Source organism: Octodon degus, unplaced genomic scaffold (genome assembly GCF_000260255.1).
Source record: "Octodon degus isolate 3935 unplaced genomic scaffold, OctDeg1.0 scaffold00087, whole genome shotgun sequence".
NCBI lineage: Eukaryota > Metazoa > Chordata > Mammalia > Rodentia > Octodontidae > Octodon > Octodon degus.
Genome location: NW_004524663.1, coordinates 10344775 through 10363976, shown reverse-complemented (window position 1 = coordinate 10363976; position 19202 = coordinate 10344775). Strand labels below are relative to the sequence as shown.

The 19202-nt window shown below is 35.0% G+C and overlaps 1 protein-coding gene across 1 annotated transcript in view; it reads right to left on the bottom strand.

Moving 5' to 3' along the window:
* The window catches only part of Cdc37l1 (cell division cycle 37 like 1), a 25692-nt gene that overhangs the window by 2029 nt on the left and 4461 nt on the right, over positions 1 to 19202 (bottom strand). Inside the window, exons 2-6 of the mRNA XM_004637187.2 lie at positions 18905 to 19186; positions 13746 to 13839; positions 6830 to 6945; positions 6134 to 6256; positions 2476 to 2640 (exon numbers count right to left, since the gene is read on the bottom strand). Coding sequence (XP_004637244.1) covers positions 2476 to 2640; positions 6134 to 6256; positions 6830 to 6945; positions 13746 to 13839; positions 18905 to 19186 — 780 coding nt within the window. The remainder of the gene's footprint in view (positions 1 to 2475; positions 2641 to 6133; positions 6257 to 6829; positions 6946 to 13745; positions 13840 to 18904; positions 19187 to 19202) is intronic.

The following is a 19202-nucleotide window of genomic DNA, read 5'->3' as shown; positions in this document are numbered from 1 at the left end:
AAAAAAAAAAAAAAAAATCTTCAAATAAAATTTAGAGACAGTTTATAGAATAACCCTAAAAGTAATTGTTAGCTACATCAAAGAGTCCTTGATTTAGTCCTCTCAAAACTAAAGATAGTAACAGTCTTTGGCTTAATTTATAAGACTGTGGTCAACTACAAAAAAAGAACAGCAAAAATATTATTCAAATGTAAGCTTTATTAAAAAAACAGTAAACACTCTTGTTACATTATCCCACTTTTCAAAAGCAGTACTAAGTCCTTTTCAGACAATTTGGGCCAAATTCCAAAGCCCTTCTGTATTATAAAGTCTGGGTTCCAGTTTTCCATGACAGAATTCTGAGTATTAAGAGTTGGCTGAAGAGATTCTCCAGTTTACTCACCTTTCTAAGAACTGTAAGAACTAGTATGGAGAAACCTAATCAAAAAGCAATCAAAGTCCCTAACCTGACACTTAAAATTCTCACTTAATAACATTCTGAACATTTCCCTTGCTCTTCCCTTGCTCCAGCGACTAGTTCTTGCTAAAAGCAAACGACTGTCCTGTCCTCTTTTTAGATTTAATTCAACAATCTGTGATGTCAGTGAATGAGAAGTGAAGTAGGACAACATTCAGGATCAGAATATTAGTTCATCAAGAGTTGAAAGTGGAGCAGCTTGTTCCTGTATATGACTGGAAATTTTCTGTCATTAAGAGGTTCTTTCAGCAACCTACTTGGTTCAAAGAACGTTTATGTCACTTATGTTTACTTATAGTAACCTGCATTAAATTTCACTTCACTCATCTATAAAATTGGATGAAAATGAACCATAGCATTGAGGTGATTAAAAATATGAAATGATATGAAAATATGAAAGTGTTTCACAACCTATAAATTGATAATCCAATAATACATTATTATTATGATTAAATTTTCTTCTAAATCTCTACACTGACAATTTGGCTTGTCAGTAGTTTCTCATTTTATCCTGATTCGCTCAACCAATCAATAATCCTGTGCCTCTAGGCACAATCTTATCTAGCCCTCCTTTTCCTTGGGCAGACTTGACCAAGATACCGAAATTCTCACACTACTAGGAACTTCTGTTAGCCCCACTAAGTAAGTCTTAACAAGCCTGACAATATCAACAACTCAAGTGTCAAAATGTTATGCGGTAGTCCCCCATGTCCACATCTCCATGGCTACAATGCATGCCTAGCAGCTGATTTCAATTGCTAATGACATGTATTAATAAGAACTTACTTCTTTCAAACCAGAGGAAGCCTTTTCACATAGGCTATTAACAATATTTTAATGTATATATTTTCCCTTTTAAATTAAGATTTAATAATATCGTTCAAGTCTCTTTATGACAATTTGATTTTATACGTTGGATTTGGTTTTTTTTTGGCTTGAGACAGTCTTGCTATGCAGCCCAGGGTGGCCTCAAACTCATGGCAATCCTCCTGTCTCAGCTTCCCAAATGCTGGGATTGCAGGCCTGTGCTACCATGCCGGGACTATATATTGCGTTTGACGGTGATTTAAATCATAAAGTTCCCTTGAGAATACTTACCTCTCTGTGTGCTATTTCTCAGGAACTGAAGTGAAATTATCAATGTATTTAAATAATGTTAAGAGATAATCTGTAATAACAGTATTCTTTACATGCCTAAGAGGGAGCATTACTAATTACTTAAAAAAAAAAAATCACAGGATTATTATTTGCATCCTTGAAAAATAACAGTTTTGATTGTGTTAGGTAAACCAACTGCCTTCCTAAAACACATGTAACTAGAATGGTAAAATTATAACATACGATGAAGAAAAATCTCAATTTGTACATTAGAAAGTTGAAAGTGTAAGACTTGCCTAATACTGACTTCTGAATGAGAATTTCTACTTCACAATGTGGGGCACAGAGTAAGCTGCTAAAGTCTGTCTAAAAATCTTATACCATGGAAATAAGAGATGACTGAAAATGAGAGATTAAAATATTACTACTAAAATCAACATGGGCAGGAACTGTCTAAAAATAATGTAAGCATAGTTCACACAATGAGATGTTCCTTAAGACTGATCTTAAGAAGTCTGTGATGACCAATAGGTAACCGTTAAAAATGTTTAGGTACCATCTTTTCCACATCAAAAGAAGACACAATTTAGTGTTTAAAGGCAGATGACATTCAATGCCAAAATATGGTATGAAATAGGATTAATGGTATTTATTTATATTTTGAGACAGGATCTGGCTATATAGTTCAGGTCACCCTTGAACTCACTATGTAGCCCAGGCTGGCCTCGAGTTCACAGCAATCCTCCTGCCTCTGCCTCTCAAGTGCTGGGATTACAGGCATGTAGCAACATGTCTGACAAGGGTTATCTTTTGAGGTAAGAACATGTTAAATGGTCAAGCACATGACATATGAGTAGTCCAAAACAACAAAATGTAGGTGAAAAAAATTGATAAAATATGTACTTATTTTTCAAACTTACCTGTGGTAAGGACTGTAATAAACCTATAGATCCAACAGCAGAATGGGGGACATGATTCTGAACTGTCACAGGTTGAAAACTTTGTGACTGAGAATAAAGTCTTACTCTTGACTTAAAAGCTTCAAGTTCATTTTTGAATGCTTCAAAATAACCTTCTTCCTCTGCCTAGAATACACACACATAAAAAAAAAAGAATCAAAGAGTATTATTTGAATTCTGGTGTGCGAGTGTGTGTACGACTAGGGATCATGCCAAGGCCTGAAGCTAGGCTAGTGCTCTACCACTGAGGTACATCCCCAATCCTTTTTTATAATTTTATAAGAGGTCTCAGTTAAGTAGCCCAGGGTGCTTGCAATCCTTCTGCCTCAGCCTCTTAAGTAGCTGGGACTATGTGCATGTGCCACAGGGCCCAGCTAAAAGATTGCTTTTGAAGACTTCTAGATCATACACTAAATTCTAAAGTAACAAAGATGGAGGAAGTAAAGTAAAGGCAAAGTGAATAGTTTAAATGTATGCAGAAATCACCAGGGTCTCCATTAGGCTCATGAAACTACTTAATTTATAAGAACATAATGATTGATTCATTCCATTTCTTTTTGCTTCAGTACAGTAAAACAAGCTAATAAGAAATATTCACATGAGGGCTGGCCAAATAGCTCAGTGGATTAAAGCACCTGCAAGCTGGCACAGGGGCTGAAGGTTCAATCCCCGGGCCTACCCTGCCAGGCCCGCCCCTGGGGCACACTGACATGGCAATTGAGACTGGGTGGGGTGGCACGCGCCTGTAATCCCAGCACTTGGGAAGCTGTAAACAGGCAGATCACTACGAGTCCCATCTAGTAGTGAAACCCTGAACACCCTGTAGATCCTTCCCTAAAAGTACAAAAAAAAAAAAGAAAGAAAAGAAAAAGAAACATTCACACATAGCTATAATAAAAAAAAGCAAGCCTTTGCATAACATATAATCAAAATATATGGTGAATGTTTAAACTTTAAAAATTTATTGCAGTAAAGACACATGTTCCTGCTCGCTATACCTATTGGTGATATATGCAGGACTATCCCACTGGGCAGTACAAACAGACCTAATCACTTTCACTGGTCTTTTTACTAATAAAATTAATAAAATTCTGCCTCATACGACAGTCATATATGTACAACTGGTGGTTCGATCCACCCAGCAGAGACATATGAATTATGGCCTCATCATGAACATGTTAAATCTCCCTCAAAACTCTCCCACAATAGTCCTCTGCCTTCCTGCAAGCCCATTTATCCCATCATTCTTGCCCCTTCCTGAAACACTACTAGAAGCTCGCTTTCATGTCTTTTAAGAGATGTGATCCAAAACTACAGTGACAGCCAACAGAAAGGAAAGGTTGTAGAAGCATTACAGTGTGTCCACATCCACCTTGCTGTGTGTGGTCTAGCACCATGCTTCTTCTTGCTCTTGCCCCAAATCAAAGCGACTATAAAAGGAAAACATTCTGAACTGATTCAGGACACTGAGGCAGCAAGAAATAAAGATTATAGAACTACTTAAAAAGTGGTATGAGGGGCTGGGGAGATAGCTTGATGGTCTAAGTGCCTGTCTGGCAAGTGCAAGAACCCTGGTTCGATCGCCAGTAATGCATGCCATGCTGCACCGTGCTGGCCACTGAAACCCAGGCATGGTAGCACACACTGGTAATCCCAGCGCTGGGGAGGCTGAGACGCAAGGATCATTAGTAAGACCCTGTGCCATATAAAGATTAAAAATATATATTAAAAAAAAAAGTGGCATGAATGATGTAGTGTTTGAAGTGAAGGGAATTATTATGAGGGGAATTAATTTTTTAAAACATTCATTAATGTTTTTTTAAACATTAAAAAAACTAGGTTTTCCCCTATAATAAATTCTAAATTTTTAAAAAATATTCATCATATTTTTCCATCACTCCATGTATTTCCCTTGTTTTATTTGGACCTTTCAGTAGGATCCATTTTACTCCTCTATCTCTTAAAAATAAAACAAAAGAAAAAAACCTTTTTTTCTGCATTTTAGGGAAAGGTCTACAGAGTGTTCAGGGTTTCACTACTAGATTGGACTCGTAGTGATTCTCCTGTTTACAGCCTTCCAGGTGCTAGGAATACAGGCGCGCCCTGGAGACAGGGCCAGCACTACAGGCCCAGAGATTGAATCCCTGGCCCCTGCACCTGCAAGGCGCTTTAATCTGCTGAGCTATTTGGCGGCCCCAAAACTTGATTAAACCTCTCACATTATTTCTATCCTCTCACTACTGCCAAACCACCAAGAAATATTCTTAAAAAAGTTTTAAATTAATGGGGGGGGGCACTATTACTTATTTCTCTGGCCTAAAATTTTTTATTTATAAGTGCTATGAAAACTAAGTAAAATTCAACTTTATTATGGGAATAAAGGAGATAAAGAACATGTTTATATAGGCTGTACCTGATGATATATACTGTTAGAAATTAAAACTAATTTTTAAAGTAATTAATAAATGAGCTCATTACATACTTCTATTAATTACTTTTCTTTTTAAAACAATTACATTTTCTAAGGCGAGGCATGATGCTGTGTGGATGTGGCTGTAGTCCCAGGTACTCAGGAGACTGAAAAGGGAGGTCATCTGAGCCCAGGAAATTGAGAGACAATATGGACAGACTATGTCTTAAAAAAAAAAGAAAAAAAAGTATTAAAACTGTTTTCTAAAATAAAAGAATAGGGAGAATAGTGGCACTTAACATAAGAGAGATGGATGTTCATATCTGTTTCAGCACCAACTTCTGTAGCTCACCCATGAGAAGATGAAAATAAAAATAAATGACATCATAGTATAATTATGAATATAGATATGACAGAAGGCCTCTTTAGAGAGTCTTAAAGGACCTTAGAGCTTGGTGGATTACATGATGACAACCTTTCTTCTAGAATATATGACTAAAAGAATTTCTGCATGTTAGATACACACTTGGTCAAATTTACCATAAAGTTTTTCAAAATGGTTGTTCTGCAATATACCAACTAGCAATGAATTCAAACTCTTATTGTGTTACCTCCTCAGCAAGTATTAAGTTATAGTAACATATTAAGTGTGAAATGGTAACCTTCTGAGACAGATCTATTTTTCTTTAACATGGCCAACATTATCTTGTTTATATAAACATGATCACTTTTTTCTAACTTAGAGCATAAGCATTTCCTTATATTAAAAATATGTTCCATAGATACATGTCTGTAGACAACATCTAAAAATCAAAATAAAACCCAGAACTTTACAAATTATTTCTCTAAGTGTTCAATTTTTATGTTTTCTATTTTTTCATTATAGAAATTTGATTTCTTAAAAGTATGAATTCTATGCATGGAACATCCTGTAACTGAACTTTGCTCAATATTATATCATTATTTGAAACAGTTTTGCTTTGCATTAGCAGGAAGTTTTCCACGTTCATTCAAGTCAGTCTCAATTTCATACATATGCCTCTTTTATAGCTTCTTTATGTCTCTGCATGAAGTTTGCAAAACTAAATTTTCTCAACATTAGAAATTCTACAGAATTTAGTCTGTCCCATTAAATAACAATGTGTACAAAAAAAGAAATCACATCTTAGGCCTAACTTTCCCTTTTAATAATATCAAATAACTACTTACTTTGGCTTTCTGGAAAAATAAACGAAAACACCCTCTTGGATCCACATTACAATTTTTGGCCATCTCCATAATAAACTGCATTACAACAGCTTGATGTGCTATTTGTTCCATTAGAGCCCCTTTCTGAAAGTAAAAACCAATCAAGTTGTAAGAAATACCTTTAGAAATGTATTTGATATACCAAGTTCAGTTTTAAATTTTTAGGTACTTTGATTTTACTTTATTTAATTTTAAGTCAAATACTATGTGGACATATAAAGAGTGTATTTGGTCATTTTTTTATGAGGACCAGAAAAATTGCAATTGTCTTGATTTAATATTGTAATTTCCCCAGTACCATACACACACACACACACACACACACACACACACACACACCCCCTGCAATTTGTAAATTCTATTTGGTTTTTAAATACATGACTTTGTAATTTTTAAAAAAGAAAAAGGGTCATTAAGTATAGGGTAACAAGAGTAATTGGGAGTTGGCAGAGAAAGTACAGTTTCCATATGGTAACAAACAACTAGAAGAAATTTCCCCATTAAACTCAGTAAGGTCTGAAAACAAAAATTCCTATTTCTATTCACCTTCCAGCTTTCATTTAAATACTTAAAACAAAAAACACCCAACAAAATACCACTAAAGTAAGAAATCAGAATTCCACTAAGGCTGCCAGAAACTCAAGAGTCACATAATACCTGTTCAGCTTCTAGGTGAAAACACCATAAAATAAGATATTTAGCAGTTTCTTCACATACGAGGTATGGATGGTCAGACAAAAATCTCTGACTGTCATCCCATCGACTCAACATACCTGTAAAAAAGAAATCATACAATGTTAAATATTTTCTGGTTTCCTGTAAGGAAAGAAAAGGCACCTTAAAAATGACTCTTTAAATATAATTCATATTATCTAAACAATATATTATGGTAAGAGCAAATGAAAAGGGATAATGCTCTTTCAAGCAATATCCAGTAGACTGAAAATAGCTTCCAAAATTCACAGAAAGTTTTATTTCAGATATGGGAAAATGTTGACACCAATACAGGAAAATTAAGTCAGTGTTATAAAAGTAAATATACCTGGAACCATTTTAGTAATGGTAGACACTTGTGCACATCTGTTTATATGCATAGTAAACAAAATTTTAAAATCTAAGTTAAACATACTGGAAAATGCTGACATTTTGTTTCAAGATGTCAAAAGCAAATACTATTTAAGATATATCTACATCTTAAAATTACTAAGAAATCTGGTCAAAGTCAGTATGATGAAATTAATCATGGAATTTAGAAAGTGCTGCATTTAAAAATTGTCTCTTTTTATGTTGCTGAGGCCTGAACTCATGAGTTCAACTGATCCTTCTGCCTCTGCCTTCCCAGTGGCTGGGACTCCAGATGTGCAACACCACACCTGGCAAGTTTACACCTTTAACCTTGTCTAGTCAGCTTTATACTTGATAAACTCAGTATTACAACACTGGTAGCTTTAGAATCTTCAGGTTTACCCACAAAAGTTTGGATGTTACAAAGAAATGTCCATAGGTCTTTTTCAATAACTTGGCAGTAATCTTTTCCTCTAGACCTAAAGTGAATTTCTGTATACACATTAAATTTCACATCAGAACACAATAAAACTGAAGAGAAATGTCTTACTGAGAACACAGTTAGCAAGAGAGCAATTGGTTCAAAATACATTACTGACTTATCCTTACAAAGAAAAGGGATAAAAGATTTTACTATTTTCATATAAAAAGTTTTAAGTTTCATAATGTTATTCCCCAGCACCTTGATGTAATGAAAGTATTTCCTCAGCATTTTGGCACAATGATGAGGTCATTTAAGATTCTGAGAAACAGAATGATTAAGCTGCTTAGAACTATGATAGAGTTAATAACTCCTTAAAATCACAGCTAAGGTAATGAAAGCATAATCATTTCTTATATGTGAAGCCATAAAATAAGTCCTAGGAAGCAGGTTTGCCTTCACTTTCTTGCACTTCTGAAGAGGTAATATTTCCAACTCTACCATCTATAGTGTGCATCACTTCTCCTTCAACTTCCCCATGACTGCACTATGATGCTAAGATTACTAAAATCATATCCATGTTGGTTCTTTATCATGAAAGATAATACAGAAGGGTTAGTAACACTCGCAGGGACCAAGGTGTAAAAGATTTTTTCATTACCTATGTAATAGCAGAGACAAAATTCACACGAGATTGAGCATAGGTATTTTGTATCTGAGAAATATCACTTGATTTTAAAAATAAGACACTGAATTAGTATGAAACTGAAAAGTTAACACGTAATCCTTACACACCTTTGTGAAAAGGGTATATGATTTTAAGACAAAAGTACTTAAAAGGACCAAAAGCTTAGTGGAACAGCAAATACCTGAAATTACTCATGTCAGTATGGAATTTGTAGACAAAGAGAGCAACAACAATGGCTAGGAAAACCACAGAGCCAAATTTCCTTAGGTATACAAGAGGACTACAAATATTACCTAATACAAAATTTTTGTGATTAAATGATACCAATTCATACAATGCACTTAGAACAGTGCCTGACGCATAGTAAATAAGTGCAATTACTCTAATAGTGAATAAGTTATTAATTTAACAATTATTCGTTAAGCTCATCCTCTGGGTAAGGATAATCCAGTTTAAACGTACTCATCATTTTCTCTGAAAAATATTGCTTTGACAAATTAAAATTTAATTTACTTTAATCCATGTATTTTCTTGGTGAACATCTCAATCTACATTTACTTATCAACTCTCACTATTCTACACTGGAGAGCTAAGTGTGATGATGCACACTTGTAATTCCAGCACCAAGGAGCCTGCGACAGCAGAAGTGCCACAAGTTCCAGGGCCAATCTGGGTGTTCTGGTTTGTGTCTAGTTGTCCCTGCAAAGCCTCAAGCAGTCACTGGGGCAGGCTTCTAGAGTTTACGATTAATTTATGATCCAATGCTGGCATTATGGGTATGAGTGCGGACAGCCTGAATACAACACAAGGAAAGGAGAGAGGCTTGCTAGTTGCTGCAGCCACTGCTCCTCCCTTTTGACTCTTGCTGTTTTCCACCTCCAGGAACTGCTGCCCTCTGCCATGTGCCACTCTGCCTTAGAGCCAGCTGAGTATGGACTGAAAACTCCACAAACCTGTGAGCTAAATAAACCTTTCCTTAATTTTAGGTGTCAGGTATTTTGTCTCAGAAATGAGAGAAAAGTAACTGAGACACTCAGGTACATAGTTCAAGGCCAGCCTGAACTGCAAAGTGAGAACCTGTCTCAAACACAAAACAGAAGAGCTGGGGAGAAAACTAGGTGGCCTAAGAACCTGCCTGGCAAGGACAAGGTCCTGAGTTCGATCCCCAGTACCGCGTTTCATGCTGACTCAGGATTCCAGCCCTGGAACCCTGGGCACACCATACTGGCCACCAAAACAAGGCATGGTGGTCTACACCTCTATTACCAGCAACAGGGGAGGCTGAGTCAGGAGGACAACTATGAGTCTGAACTGCATAGAGACCCTGTATCAAATTTTAAAAAAAATTTCTGCATTTGACTCCTAAAAATGGGGTGTATATGATTATCTTTCTACATTATACTTACAGAATGATATATTTTAACATCTTAAACTACATTATGCATCTTAATTTCATATATGTTTAAAATCTCCTGACTAGGTTGTAAATTCCTTGAGTAAAGACATATGACTTATTTTAATATTTCTCGAGTCCCAGATTTTCTTTTCTCAACTCAATTATCTACCACCAGATAACTATTTCTATTTCTATACCTGTACATAAATTTATCTTACTTGAAAATCAAATCTATCTTCTCTCCATTCTACATGCTTACTGGCTCCCATGTTACCCAATCAAGTACTCTAGAAATTCTTGACATCAAACTGATCACCAAGTTCAGTGGCTGTTACTATAATCTGTAAATATGATGAAGTCACAACAATAAACTTTTTTTTTTCTTTTTCTGCATTTAGGATAAGGTCTACAGGATTAGGATAAGGTCTACAGGATCTCACTACGTAGATCAGACTCGTAGTGATTCTCCTGTTTTCAGCCTCCCTAGTGCTGGGATTACAGGCACACGCCACCAAGCCCAGTTTCAATCACCCATCTCAACATGCCCCAGGGATGGGGCCAGCATGGCACACCCGGAATCGAACCCTGGCCACTGCACTCTGCCAAAGCAGGCACTTTAGTCCACTGAGCTATTTGGCTAGCTCTAAGAGATAATTATTATTAACAATAATGTATTTCTTCTCAGGCTTATTTTTAAATGATATGTAAACAAAAATAAAATATCATAATCTTACTTTCTTATTCAGTTCAGTTCATGTTCTAGTCAGGAGTACTTTCTATTAAATACTTTTAAAAAATAGGCTATTATGATTTCTTAAACCAATATGCATTAAAAGAGGTTATAAATATTAATCTTCAGTACAAATAAAAGATTGTATCAATAAGTTTTTATGCAAATGTGTATAACTTTTAATAAAATTTCCAGTGACAACATACCATACAGTTTCAAAAGATGCCGAATCACAGCTAACTATGTCTATAAGGGACAATGATGTGCTATGAAAAAACATCTCTAATGATCACAAAGTGATGTTACAGATGCAAATAACCAAATAAAGCTGCTTTGTGAACTTTAGGTGAAAGAAGGCTGTGTATCTAAATTAGTATTCTGTATTCATAAAGTATAAATCAACTATATTAATAAATGCAAATGTAGGAAAAAATTAATTTCAATGTTTCATAGTATTCCACCAAAACAGCTGTACCATTTACCATTAGAAAGTAAACTCCATCTAATTATAAGGGTAAAAGCAACACAAGAAAGCTAAGTCAATAAACAGCATAAGGGAAAGTTAGGAAGAACCCTAAAGAATGTAAGTATACATAAGACCATAGGGAAGCCCCTAGCCCTGCACAGCACTCACATACTCCAACTATCTTTCAAGAGTTTGAAATCCAGTCCAAATTTAATTAAAGCTGTTATCCCAGAGGTGTTTAAAGGACCATAGCATAGTCATCATTAAGGTAAATACTACTTTCCCCTTACTACAGTAAGTATAAATATACCACAGAAGCATTCACTTTCACTGACTTGCCTCTGTCCTCTATCCACTCTGTGCCATAACTTAGTCAATGGGAGATTCTGATGATCTCATCATCTCACATGACTATAAGGTGACCCACTCTGCTGATAGAACATGGTGAACAAGAAGTGGCAAGTACCCCAGATGCCTTGGTTAAGATATAGCATGCCAGAGAATGGAAAATAAAACACATGAAAATTTTGGGAGCCTACTACCTTAGTAAAATTTCTGTGGATCCAATGTGCTGCAGCAAGTAGGATATCTCCTCCAAAGTGGAAAGTCAATGTGCATTTCCACTAAGAAACAGGCACAATGTGAATCTGGGAGTGGCTATCAAGTCTGGTTGGGTTTGAACACAGCAAGGCTCTGGTTAGTATTACAAGATGAAGTACTAGAAGATCACAATATGCAAGGGCAAAACAATTGCTTATTAATCACCTGTGGACATCATGTCAGCCTGTCCATCAGCTATCCCATTAAATCCATAAGTTTCATAAACTAAAGGGTCATGGTGGCACAGGCTTGAGATTATGCAGACTCAATAGAATGAACTATCCTCATGAAAAATGTTTTAATATCACAATCCAGTAAGGCCAATGAATATGTAATTTGCTAGTAGCAGAAACCAATGCCAAAACCTCAATATGGCAGCATACATAGGCGAAGCTATCCAACCGCTGAGAATCAGGCTGAGTATCTTGTCCCATTCCATATTGAAGGGATCAATAATTCCTTATGAGAACAAACCCATTCTATATCTGGAATTGCCCTCTTTTCTTACTATGTTTGTAGCAGTAATTTATCAGTGGTCTTCATGAATTACTCACCAAACCTCACTATTTTTACCTCATTTTTCAGCAAAAGAAAATGAAAACCATGGGCTCATGAAATTCACTGTTCTTATAAACATTATTACTCAGAAGTAGCAGTTTTTACAGGATGATGAAAGGTTTATTAAAGAGTACAGGTGCATTACAACATCTTATGAGGTTAGAATATTTTCCCCTCACAAAATTGCTTTTGACCAAAGAACTCAGTTCACAACAAAAGTGAGGGTGTTTCTGTTCTAATTTCTGTGGGTGCAACGCAACTTGCCAAGAGAATGCCAGCTGAGAAAAAACCTTGCGGGACGCTGTCCTACCAGACACATCATGTGCTGTGAAAGAACCACCAGCTGATGTACATGTATTTTCCTACAGCAGAACATGAACCTATGAAGTAAGGGCTATAAGTGGGAATGGTAATCACATAAACAACTAAAAATCATCTGCAGAATTACTGCCTTTTATCTTTGACTCAATCTTCTATTTAAAAATTTTAATATCTGTCAAAAGGATTATTTACTTATTTTTTTCTAATTATAAAGAACACCACAATGATACTCAATAGAAATGTAAAGTTCATCTTCGTTTCTTCAGATACTATTCTGGAATTAAATGTACAGTTTATTTTTTTTTAAATAAGTATGAAAATATGAATGTTATGAGAAGTTGCATGAAGGGGCAAAATTATAAGTACTATCTACTATCTTTAGATAATAGAAGCATACATGAAATTCTATTTTCTATGATAAAGCCAGAAGAAAAAGATTTCAAATGCCAAGTAATATGTTCATGAACACAGTACAAATAAAAATCACATAGCCAGGTATAGTGGTGCACGCCTGTCATCCCAGCACTCAGAAGGCTGAGGCAGGAGGATCACTGCAAATCTAAGGCAAACCTGGGCTACATAATGAGTTCAAAGCTGGCCTGAACTATATTATCAACACCCTGTCTCAAATAAACAATCATATTTACCAAGCTAACACATTACTGGGGATCAAAAACATATGCTTTGAACCCAAATTCCTAGCATTTCCCAGTAGCATTTTCACTTGGGCAGTCTTAGATTGCTAATAATTCTTAGAACACATCACACTTTTTTTTTTTTACTTTACATGTCTTCACGCTACTGCCACTGCCTTGTCTACATGGAAAACTACCTTTTCCTCACAAAAATAATCTGAGAAGCCTGTTTGGCATGCTTCCCCCAAGAGACAATAATGTCTGAGTTCTTTTCATATACACTTCTATTACAATATCTACAGAGTAATACAGTTTAAGGTCCTGCTCATAATACCTGCATCACATCCAAATCTTAAAAAAAAAAAAAAAAAAAAGCAGCTAATCTCTTATCCACAAAATAAGGAGGTATCAAGAAAGCAAAGAAGAAAAAGAAAAAAAGCAAAGAGTAGTTGAAAAGTGGAAAGACTTGACTTAGAGGGTTAGTATTAATAGATTAAATTTTGCTTCTCTTTCAATCTATTTTTTTATTACCCAAAACAGGTCTAATACAAGATCTGTACAACTCTATCAGTAATAACTTATACCATGGAATGCGCCCTGTACCTTCTTTTGAGCTCCCAATTTATGATTTTTTTTTACACCAATACATATAATATCAAACATTACAAAGAAGGAAATTCAAGTAGTACGCACCAAAATGTCTGATTTTTTGCTCATGTTTCTGCATGAATGATTTTGACTTATCTTCATCTTCTGTTTCTTTTCTTTTATCTTGATTAATAAAACTCTGAAAATTTTAGAAATTAAAGTAAGATTTTTTATTCTAATTCGATTTTCATTCTCAGATACTGAGTGCCTATCAGTCCTGCCTAGAGGCAATATAGATGTGATACAGTATGATTATATTACATCACTGTTAAACCCTTCATTAAAAAACTGGAATTTTTCTTATTTAGGAATTTTAGTAGCTTTGATTAAAACATGATATACATTGAAATTTTTAGATTTATATTAGAAAGTATACAGGAAAAACAATCCTTTGGTTAAGCAGAACTGCTTTATTATATAGACTATTTACATGCATCATTTATAACTGCATTATTCAATTTCTATAAATGTTTGCAACCCTAATCAAATTTTTAGATCTGATGCTGGAAATAAATTCAGAAGTTCGAAGCATATAAAAAGTATACCACTATCAATTCTTTCAGAAGAGATAAAATAAAGTAAGACCTAGGTTGCATTTCCACTTATATTTTCTCAAGAGAGGCTAAACACTTTGATTCTTAAAATCAAACACAAATTTCTATTAAAGAAGTGCTTATTTCCAGTTAAAACAAGTTATAAAACAGACCAATAATAGTTTTTATACAGCCAGCAGAGCTGGCTAGATAAACAATTCCTTGGAACATTCTGTGATCAGTTTATACCCTGATATCATCATTGCCAAAATGAAAAGTACAAACTAGCTTTCTGCCATTTATAATCAGGAACCAATAAAAGTTTACACATTTCAAAATAAAAGTATTTTGCTTTTACATACATTCTGCCATTTAGACCAGCACTGGTGTGTATTTTACACCTACAGCACATCTTAATTTGAGTTAGTTATATTTTTGTAGCACATGTGTCAGTGGCCACAGAGTTGTACCTCAGAGATTTAGAACAGTCCTTGCAAGTCTCAAGCTCCCAGACAAAACCAGTATATAACTGCGAGGAAATTATTATATAAAGATAGTCCTAATTCATTTATAGGCTGTTAGAAATTAAATTTAAAGAAACTAAAGCAAGAACAAACTAAAAACATTTTCTTTGTGATCACTGTGCTAACAGACATTAACTTTACAAAATAAACATTGCTTTGACCATTTCCTCTCGTAAGAAGAAATTATCTTAAATAATTTTGGGATATAAATGCAAAGTCAAAATAAAGTAATGCTTAAGATATACTGAGAACAATATACACACAGAGGGAATTAGAGAAAGATCCTATTGTGGGGGAGAAAAATGTGCATGAATTAGTACAGGTACAGAGAAAGTCTAGGAAGATACTGTAAACATATTATCTTTGGGAAATGAAACTAAAAGTAAAGAGACCTTTCAATTTCTATTTTACTTATTTATTTTAAAACAAGCATGTTATACTATTAAATTTTTTTCTCAAAAAAGAAGGTACTGATACGATAGGGCCAGTGGTGATACACATGCTACTGATTGCTACAACCAAACCAGACATGGTTCAGAGTACTCAAGGAGGTGGGAGTGGATGACAGGAGAGCAGAAACTGGTAAGCTATAGAATGAAAATTCTGAATAATAATGGTTAATGATACTGAATGCAGACTTAACAAGAATGAGTAGTTTCTTCCCCAAACCTGAAGGTTATGTCTGGTATAGTACAAAGAAGTGTGCTTTTATAAATTAGTAGAAAATGACTGGATTTCATTGTCCCACGAAGCTACAAACTGAAGACTTAAAACACTTTTAAAATCTCAAATTACATTACCTTAAGTGAATATTATACAAGTGTATCTGTTAGAATTTATACGTAAAGTTTGTACATCTCAAAATGTTAGCTATAAGTTTTAAAATTAAGCAAGCAAAGATATTGGGAGTAAGGGAAAAGTATAAATGAATGAAAATGGCAGAAAGATGACAGCACGTACTACACGGGACTTATCTGTTTACTTGATGTATCTGGAAACTTTCCATACTACAAAGGCTAAAAAAAGGTCCATAATCACTCTATGTAGTATGTCCCTGGTTTATTAAGGAAAATAGTAACATGTGAAGGCCAGTCTTTCTCTGTGTAAATACCATCACTTTGCAGGGAACACTAACCATACATAATATACAAAATACACTCTGCCAACTGTTTCTTAGACATTTTGACAAAGTGAAAAAAATAAAAATATGTGTACCTATCAGTGTGTTGGTAGACTTAGTTGTAATTGCCTTTCCAAAATAAGGACTAACATAGCTACTATTCCTCAATATACATATTATTTTATTCCATGTTAAAAACACTAGCTCATAAAAAAAAACACTAGCTCATAAATTTATTGTCTTGCTTTTCTCCCTCTTTTAATGTATTTCAAAATCAATCTCTAGAAGTTATTTTTAAATGGCAAACGAATGCTGGGCTTTCAGTAGTTTGGAAAAAAAACGTGATTTTAAAAGCTCAGCCAGGCCAATGATGTCCATTATTAGTATCTATTATCCCCATTAACAATGGACATAATTTTCATTATAAACAGAGTCTTAATAGAGGATATTCACACCTTTCTTCTCGTTTTCATCGAGAGAGAGTCTTGCTCTATCTTTCAGGCTGGCCTGGAACTCAGGGCCATTCTCTTCCCTCAGGCTCCAGTGCTGGGGTTACAGGTGTGTGCCACTATGTTGGCATTTGTAACTTTCTTTGCCTTACCTAGTCTTTCAGTCTCAACCATGAATTTCGTAGTTCAGATTTAAGAAAGGTACAGCATTTAAGTAATTTAAATACTATCTTGAAGCTGCCTGCAAATTTTCCTGTTGTTTTTAGCTGTCAGTATGGTCATTATTTTTGGAATACCTATCCTTATTCCTTGCCTGCTCTGTTTTTTTCATTCTTTGTCCTTGACTGTGCCATCTTTTAACTTCCTCCTGTTGGTGGATTGCAGAGCACTAGCCACTCTGTGCCTCACCCCTTTTTCATACTAAATCTACTTAGAGTTATTTAATATTATGAAACATTTTACACTGTAGTATATACAAAGACTTGTTCATTAACATGCAATAAAAGCTTAGAAATTTTAGTTTTTATTTCTTGGTTGGTAAATATGGTTAACTATGGAATATATTTACTGCCTCTAGTTAATGTCATTTATAGGATGACTAACTCAAGAGTAATGTATGATCTGTAAGTTTGTTTAAAAGTGCATGTTTTCAAAGGAACTGTAGAGAAGCAAAAAAAGCCAAGCAATTTCATTACTACATTATACTAATCAATCAGTGAGCAGTTGGTTCTAGGTTTTTTCTTTTTCTCTTTTTCAGTACCAGGAATTAAACTCACAACCTCACAATTGCCAGGCAGGCCAGGTGCCACTGAGTTACATCTCTGACCCTTAGTTCGGCAGTTGAGAAATGTAGAATGAGAATCAGCAATCCAAGCAGTACATTTTTTACTATACTCTGTACCCAATGAGGACATTAATTATGATATACAACGGCTCTGTTTTAGGCCATTATTTTCCTTTTCATTTTTTGGCTCTTTAGAAACTTGAATACTTGGGCTCATACATGATCCTGGGGGCTTTGCCAGTCAGCTCAGTTGTTTAAAGCACTGCTTGGGCAAATTCAGTCAGGTGCATAATATGGCGGTTTGATTCCCAGCTCCAGAAGCTGCACCAGTCCTGCCCTTAAGGCACCCGGAAGTCACCAGGAAAAAACAAAACAAAACTCCATGATCCTGAGTTTTGCTATCCATTTAAAAGTAAATATTTTAAGGGATATTTTGATTCTAAACATTATAAAAGAATCAGATTTAATCCATCGCTATGTTATCAAGTCACTTTACTTTTCAGTTTCTTCATTTATAAAACAAGGTTGTTGAATAACAGAAACTCTAAAACTGATCATCGAAGTATGGGGTACAAAATATGGGATGTGTGTGGGGGGATTTTATAACCTTGATTTAGGTATTTTCTCATTCTGATAAATTTCTCAATTCTTACAAGCATTTTGTAAGTGCTTTTTTAGGTTTGTACAGCAGTACACATGAATAAAACAAATATTTGAGACTGGTTAAATTAAACCTGCCTGTGACGGCTAAGAGGGTAGCTCAGTTGTTAGAGGGCGCGCCTAGCACAACCTAGACCTGGTTTAATCTGTAACAATGCAAAAACAACAACTCCTTTCAGTCTGCAACTTTAGAGTAAGAAGTTTCAAACTTGTTGGTTACAGTTTAAGAAACACATTGCATTTTGTAGCCTAACATGCATATCCATATCCAAAACAAGCTTTTTTCAACACAGTGCTGACCTCTTTAAGTGGAACACACTCTCATCTTTTCTATTTTCTAGTTAAAAAAAAAAAAAAAAAAAATGCTGCTTGGAATGCATCAAATTGTTTTCACAATGTAAACTGCTACAACTCCAGATTGTGAAGGGCAGTTCTTCTATACCCTTCAAGCAATAAATACTGACTTCAGTATACATTTTAAACCCCTTCCTTCAGCTATAAAACTAAAATAATAAAACCTGTATGTTTTTGTGAAACAAAATACTATTCTTAAACTACTAATTTACAAAGTACTATACTATTTAAGAGCAGAAGAACCTAAATTATTTCTGGAAGGTCCTTTCATTTCCAATGCTTGTAACATTAAGTCTAGATTATGCTAGATTACTAAATCCATATGGTAAAGACTTTTATTTAATAAATCTAATAACTAAACATGCATGTTTCAAAAAATGACAGCAAGATGAGACCACTGCAACATCAGAAATGTCCTGTAACATTTGAACTTGATGTACCAGACCCCATGCCAGCACATTTTTAAGACATTATCTTATTTAATCTTCAAACCTACCCTACCCAGTTGAAGAAACCAAGGCTCAGTGGTGGTGACTTGACCAAGGTCATAAAATCATGTAACAAAGCTCAGATCTGTCTCAAATCTGCTGCAGTGTGCCACACACTACACTGCAGCCGTATATTTGTACTAAGAACCATCCAAATTAGACCCTATTGTGGGTACAGTTTTCTATAACAAGCACTATGTCAACATTGAATACTGCTTACAGAATTCTGCTGCTTTGCCATCAAATATGTACAAATATGTATCTTTTTATATAGAACAATGAAAGATCATACCTTATTAAAAACATCCTTGCTAATGGCATCCATGTTCCAGAGGCACATCCTCTCTCTTTGTACTAGAGCTGCTTCTTTCTGTCGCCATTCTTCCTCCCGCTGCCTCAGTTCTGATACTGCTGTTTGTGCTTTGGCATATTCCTGATCCAAGGACTCAGAGTTATGCAGTGCTAAACTACCAAGTTTCTGCTGAGCCTCAGCAAGATTCCATTTGCATGCCACAGAGCTCTTCACAAACTCTGTCTGTTTTTGGCAAGCCAGCTCAATTTCATGGCTATACATCTGGATGAAAAAAAAA